The sequence below is a fragment of the Scophthalmus maximus genome, chromosome 20, assembly GCF_022379125.1.
Source record: "Scophthalmus maximus strain ysfricsl-2021 chromosome 20, ASM2237912v1, whole genome shotgun sequence".
NCBI lineage: Eukaryota > Metazoa > Chordata > Actinopteri > Pleuronectiformes > Scophthalmidae > Scophthalmus > Scophthalmus maximus.
In genome coordinates, this window is record NC_061534.1 from 5,233,292 (window position 1) to 5,240,000 (window position 6,709).

At 45.8% G+C, this 6,709-nt stretch overlaps 2 protein-coding genes and 1 pseudogene across 6 annotated transcripts; 2 read left to right on the plus strand and 1 right to left on the minus strand.

The window, feature by feature from the left end:
• Positions 1 to 19: 19 nt before the first annotated feature.
• Positions 20 to 4,470, plus strand: si:dkey-175m17.6 (N-acetyllactosaminide beta-1,3-N-acetylglucosaminyltransferase 2). 5 transcript variants are annotated; one of them, XM_035607737.2, is made up of 3 exons: positions 175 to 1,147; positions 1,436 to 1,558; positions 1,646 to 4,470. In XM_035607737.2, the coding sequence occupies exon 3, from the start codon at positions 1,649 to 1,651 to the stop codon at positions 2,990 to 2,992; it is 1,344 nt and encodes a 447-aa protein (XP_035463630.1). In that variant the 5' UTR covers positions 175 to 1,147; positions 1,436 to 1,558; positions 1,646 to 1,648; the 3' UTR covers positions 2,993 to 4,470. The 5 variants fall into 5 exon arrangements, with proteins under 5 accessions (XP_035463631.1, XP_035463630.1, XP_035463629.1 ...); XM_035607738.2 differs by lacking the exons at positions 175 to 1,147; positions 1,436 to 1,558 and adding an exon at positions 20 to 151; XM_035607736.2 differs by having other exon boundaries at positions 1,436 to 4,470.
• A 147-nt stretch (positions 4,471 to 4,617) lies between these two features.
• On the plus strand, positions 4,618 to 5,405 carry LOC118284736 (heat shock protein 30-like). The gene has a single exon (XM_035607739.2). It carries the CDS (start codon positions 4,695 to 4,697, stop codon positions 5,283 to 5,285), a length of 591 nt encoding a protein of 196 aa, XP_035463632.2. The 5' UTR covers positions 4,618 to 4,694; the 3' UTR covers positions 5,286 to 5,405.
• A 919-nt stretch (positions 5,406 to 6,324) lies between these two features.
• The window catches only part of LOC118284737, a 795-nt pseudogene continuing 410 nt past the window's right edge, over positions 6,325 to 6,709 (minus strand).

Genomic DNA, 6,709 nt, shown 5'->3' on the forward strand with positions numbered 1-6,709 from the left:
CAGCGGCGGCGGCGACGCCAGCCACCACGTCCCGCCTTCCGCGCGCCCTCCCATTGGCCGCCGCCGCGGATTCAGCCGATAACCTGTTGCCAGGCGCGTGTTCCATTGGCTCGACGTCGCGTCGGTCGTGACGTCATCACGCACCGCGGAGGTATTTCGGGGGGATGTTTATCAGCGGGTACCTTGATTGTCCTTTCATAATTGTGTAATACAGTAGTAGCTAGACAATAGAATAGATTTGAGAAACATGTGGCCTTACAGATTAATGCAAAAATAGAATTCACATATATGTGCAGTTGTACAATAGTAAATATACAATTATATAATATATGATAAATAAGCCAATAAAAATGGTTAGCATCGCTAATATTATTATTAAAGATGTGCTGATATTTTGTAGTGTCTGTTTGCCAAATAAAATGCTAAACAACTTATGTGAATAAATTTAGGGGTTGTACAATGTCAACTGACTGACAGTTCAGGGACCACAAACGCGTTTATTAATGTTATTAAAAGGCTGTTTTTGTTGATAATGTTACTGTAACTGTGATTTATAAAGATGATGCATTCTTGCTACGCCCCCTGACATTCTGCTTCCTATAGGCATCTGCATTTTTCGACTTTGCCACGAGCGAAAAAAGGACATTTGGTCACATCATGCAAATATGCAGACGTGCACACGCTGCCCCTGCATGCAAAGCAATGTCTCTCTCTCTCTCTCTCTCTCTCTCTCTTTCACATTTTCTCTCTGTGTGAGCGAGAAGTCGTTGTCTGGTGAAGCTGCCTCCCATGCTCAAATCAGTCCGTGCACGTCTGTCCTCCTGTGAGAATTCTCCTCATCGTTCACCAACAAGTGTCAAGGAGCCAGCTGCGCATGCTCCGTGCGCTCACTTTGCGCCTCCTCGCCTGAGACCTGTGTTGTTCAGCTGCGGACGTCGCTGCGAGATCGTCTGGTGCGCGTTTGAATGATCTCTTTTAGCATCCATCTGCCAAGGAAATAAATGATGCCCGACAGACTTTCCATCATCAGCATTATCACCAGCCTATAGCCAAGCCGGATGAAAAAACGAAAAGCAAAGGTGGACACCACAAGTCAGTGTGTCTTTCATCTCAGTCGGCTTACCCAACGAGAGACGATCACTCACTCGTAAGTCAGATTAACTTTTGTATTTTTTAATTCATAATATCTTAATTAGCATGGGGTTGTGGCAGTTGACTGTTGAATGCTGCACAGTTTATAGAACATGTGATAGACGCTTTGGGCTCTAAGACTATTATCCAGCTGTGATAATTCATATTCAGTTTTAAAAAAGCTGAAATAGGTGAATGAACCGTGAGGCACTCAACGCTTGTGTGGCAATGTTTACCCAACTTTTAAGAGCAAAGGAGAGAGAGGGGGTAAATCCACTTCCTTTGCATATTACATGTTCCACAGTGTGTCTACAGGGGCTGCGTGCCCATAGCAGCAGGCAGGTACGAGATGATGCTCTGAGTGTGTAGACAGGAGCGGATAATAACCCTCGCTGGACCATCGCCATGGAGACGGGATCTCCAGAGGGTTCGCTACAGTGTTTGATATGAAAAATCTCTCAGGTAGACCCGTGTCAGTTCAGTGGTCTGAACTCCTTGTTTTGTCTGTGTGCAGGTAATGGGCAAACGCTGCAAATGCAACAGTAGACTGCTGTGCATGTGCCTGCTGCCCTGCATGATGACGGGCCACCTCGTGATTTATGTGATGGTGTCCATATTCGTCACCCTCTCCTACACTCCTCCAAAAGTAACCGTGCACTACGTTGCCCCGGGGACTTCCGCCAACTCTTCTGCTCTGGCCTCTCACCCACTTGGCCCCTTCTGGAACCTTCGCCTGGAGGACAGCGCTCTGTGGAACCAGTTGCAGCACGTCTGGGATCGTCAGCACAATCCGCTGCTGCGGGTGAACACGACTGCCGTAATGAGGAAGCCGAAAGCGAAGCTCTTATCACAAATCAAGGATGAGTGCCTCTCCGACTGCATGTCACACAGGTGTTCAATCCCTCGTATGAATGATTTCAACAGCCTGCCGGATCAAATGAAGGCGTTCATAAGATCAATGCACTGCAGGGAGTATCCGCTCCTCATTAATCAGCCTGGTATCTGTAAGAAGAACAACAATAGCTTGGGTCTGGATGCTCCCATGCTCCTCATGGCCGTCAAATCTCAGGTGGGGAACTTCGAGAACAGGCAGGCCATCCGCGAAACGTGGGGACGCAGCGGCCTGGTGAAGGGGGAATCGAACAAGAGAGGCGGATCAGTGCGCACTGTGTTTTTACTCGGAAGGCAGGACTCGAGCACGGGTCCCCACCCAGACCTCAAAAACCTCCTGGATCTGGAGAGCCAGAAATATGGGGATATCCTACAGTGGGATTTCCGAGACACCTTCTTTAACCTGACGCTGAAGGACTTGCTGTTTTGGCACTGGCTCCGGCAGCACTGCCCCACGGCCGTCTTTGTGTTCAAAGGCGACGACGACGTGTTCGTCCGAACAGGTGCCCTCCTGGACTACCTGCACAAGCAGTGGGAGGAGCACAACCAGTGGAGAGTTTACACAAATGACACTGCCATGGACCTGTTTGTGGGGGACGTGATCAATAACGCCATGCCCAACCGCGAACCATCCACCAAATACTACATACCAGAACGCTTCTACAAAGGCGGCTACCCGCCGTACGCAGGTGGAGGAGGGGTGGTGTACTCTGGCTCACTTGCGCTGCGACTGAAAGAGGTGTCAAAGAAGGTGCGCATGTTCCCAATAGACGACGTGTATCTGGGAATGTGCCTGCACAGACTCGGGCTGTCGCCGGTCCATCACCCTGGTTTTCTCACGTTTGATCTCCCGGAGACGGACAGGGGCAACCCCTGTGCCTACAGGTCCGTCCTGCTGGTTCACAGACGGAGTCCCAAGGAGATGCTGACGCTGTGGCAGCAGCTCCAGAGCCTCCCCGGCCAATGCTGAGGCTCATTTACCTGCCAAATAGGATTCATTGAGTGCAGGGCGAACGCCGCCACCGCTCTCAGTGGAAAAATGTAAACACTGTGTGACTGCAGATTCCTGTCAGGCAGGCGGTGCCCTATGATGGTCGCATGCAATCTACCTTACCTCCAAAGAGGAGGAGACTGATCTACCTCAAAGGGTACTTTTATTTTGAGGGCATTACACTTATTTATTTTACTACCCTATAATAAGAATGTAAATACTTTCATTATCTTTGTGGTGCGTTTGCTGGTGATCATGAATTATTTCTTTTTCTGGTTTAAAGTGAAATTTAAGTGTCTCACGTTCAGTTTGCCCGACACTGAAAATGCAACTGATCCTGGTGAAACTGATGTTGACTCGCTACAGTAAGTTTGTAGTATTGGTGATAATTTATAGCAAAATCTGACAGGGATTATCTTAAAGAAAAAGTTAAAAAAGAAGTACTTAACGTGTTTGTCCTGCACAGATGCAGGTTTAAAAGAGCGACGCTCAGGTGATAGACATTGTTTTTCACTCGCAGTTACAGAAATACCACAAAAATCCCATTATGGATTTTTTTTTAATCAATAGGCCCGACTGGTAATGTTATGCAGTTGTCTTGAAATTAGAAGGGGCGGGTATTATTGGAAATGAACACACATGAATGTTTCTTGTTGCTGTCCTTGAGGATAGCTATAAAAAATTAATGATTTTAGGGAAATAAATGTTTGTCTCTGAAAGCACACTCTTTTATAAGTCTTATTTATAGTCCTATAATGAAATTCTATGGTGATTGCAACAAAATGGACGATCCACTAACCATCATATCTCAAAATGCAGGTAAGCATTGAGCTGCCCATAAATAATCAATCCTTGCAGAAGGATACAACTTGGGTGAATATTTACTCGGAGAATTTATAGTCTGCTCACTGGAGAGTTTAGGGGGTCGGTCTTTTCACATAGCTGCATTTTTCTAAGCTCTGCAACATGCTTTGGATCATGACTATTTCAACACGATACAAATGAGCCATTTGCAGAGCTTGGGAGGGAAAAAAAATCGTAGGTAAACCGAGCAAAACCTTCTATCTGGCCTCCATCATTGATCGTAGTACTAATAGGCCGACAGTGGCGGCAGAGTAATGTGGTTTCAGAGGAAGGAAGAGGAAAACATAGCTTATATAAGGAGAACATGAGGAGATTTACTGAGCGGCTGAACTTTAATGAAGTGGAGTAGAGAGAGATGGAGCCGAAGTTATTTGAGTTTTTGGGTCGTTATTTAATTTACCTACAGGCCAAAACTGCTCTAAACACTTTTTTAATATAACCACATTATCTCCACCAATACTTCTTCTAATGTTAAAGATTGGTTGTTTTTACTTCCAGTAGTATCTAGCATGGTCACATACCACCTGAGGCAATTGCGTACTGCACTGTGGGTGAAGTTTTAATGACAGCTGGTGTTGAAGTGCTGCAAATGCAGGAGGGTTCCTGAAAATTCACGAAGGAGCCAGTGATGTAGCAAGTTCTTCAGTAACAGCTCCACCCGGTGGAGATTTGTGGTAATGACTGGAAAGTTCCAGACGCCTCTGGAGCTCCTCATGTGAAGAGTATAAAAGCCGGGACAGTCCCACTGCTGAGACAGAAAGCAAACACACAAAGAATCACACAACAAGAGGACACAACTCTAAAACAGTCTCTGAAGATGCTGTGCACTCATGGATTCCAGTCGGCCCTCGGTCCAGTCGTGGACTTCTACTGGCCTGTACGCAGCCTGTGGCCAGAGGTCAAACCTCTGCTCTGCCAGCAGCATCTACTGCAGAGAAACCTACAGGAGCTGCACGGCCGTCTGGAGCTGATGGACAAACTTCAACAGCACATCCTGCAGCCAGTCTCCTTCCAGCTGGAGAAAGAGGGGGGGCACTTCGGCCTGACCCTGGACACTCGAGGCTTTTCCCCAGAGGAGCTGTCCGTCAGGCAGGTGGGCCGGAAGCTGAGGGTCAGCGGGAAGACGGAGGAGAAGCAGGTCGACGACGGCGACGGGAAAGGCTCCTGCTCGTACAGACTGCAGGAGTTCAGACAGGAGTTTGATCTGCCCGAGGGGCTGAACCCCGAGGCCGTCACCTGCCGCCTGGCTCCAGACGGGAAGCTCCACATCCAGGCCGCCAGAGCTCCGCGTGCCGAGGAGGCCGAGAGAGAGCTGACTGTCGAGAGGAGCACGGAGGGGAAAACCCAGCAGAGTGTGTGTTCACACACATCAGAAGACGGCAGCACTGAGACAGACGACAGAACCTGAACACATGGATTGATCTCAGTGTTGCTGTACTAATGTGCAGGAAAAGTTTTTATAAAAGTGTTTTATGATAAATGAGTTTGTCAAATGGAAGTGTAAACAATAAATGCATTGAAATTGAAATTATATCTCTTTTTATTTGTATTTCTATCATCTTCTTTTTTTTTCTTTCTTTATTATTTATTGCAAACAAGTTTTGTTAGACTAAAAACACCTATAGAACCGGAGCGTATAGAAAGCACACAGTGCCTTATCTCTAAATAATGAGTGTTTGAACTGGACTTAAATGTGAATTATGATTGTCAGGTTTTTTGGGGGGACAGGATAATTACTTTCATGTCACTTGGGATGTAACAGTACGTGTACTGGATACGTTCCTCCTCATCTTTTATTCTACCCAATGTGTGCTGCAGATAACGGGTGGTGTTCTGAATTCCAACACATTTAATTGTGAGCCTTGGATGTGGTTTTGATATCAGCTTAAAAAGGTGTGAGATGATTTTCTGTTCTCACTCAGATGTGATTCATCATTTCCATCTGCTGTCATGGTGGGGATAAAGGGAAGATGAGCAGGAAACCAATTATGAATGTAAAGAATTAGCAAAGAATATGGCTAAATAAATAATGTTTGATAAGTCAACAATACCTGGATTTCACATTGACTGATGGTGAAATGGTAAAGTTGCATTTGTTAATTTTGACAGATGATTTCACTACAGTAAATATTTGCTAACTGTATGTACTTGAGAGCTACATGAGTTTATAAGGAATTCATTTTTGAACAATCTGGTCAAATCAACACTCACTACAGCTCAAGGTCAAATTTTTGCTTTCACCCCAGATAATTTACTAATAGTTAAACAATTGTTTTAGTTTTTTCAGATATATTACAATTTCTTTGTCAGATATGTCAGTTATATAAAAAATGTACAAATGGAAAGTTTCTTTCCTGTTCTTTAATGTTGACATTTCTTCTATTTAACATTTACCTGCACACGTGGCAAAATAAGACAATAAATAAAATAAAAAACCAAAGAAACTCTTTTGGGTTGTACTACATTTATTTAGTTACGATTAGTTCTACATGAAAATATACAAAAGAACACATGATCATCATTCATCCATATAAAAGACTTCTCACTGGTACAGCAACACTGATCAGTCCATGTGTTCAGGTTCTGTCGTCTGTCTCCGTGCTGCCGTCTTCTGATGTGTGTGAACACACACTCTGCTGGGTTTTCCCCTCCGTGCTCCTCTCGACAGTCAGCTCTCTCTCGGCCTCCTCGGCACGCGGAGCTCTGGCGGCCTGGATGTGGAGCTTCCCGTCTGGAGCCAGGCGGCAGGTGACGGCCTCGGGGTTCAGCCCCTCGGGCAGATCAAACTCCTGTCTGAACTCCTGCAGTCTGTACGAGCAGGAGCCTTTCCCG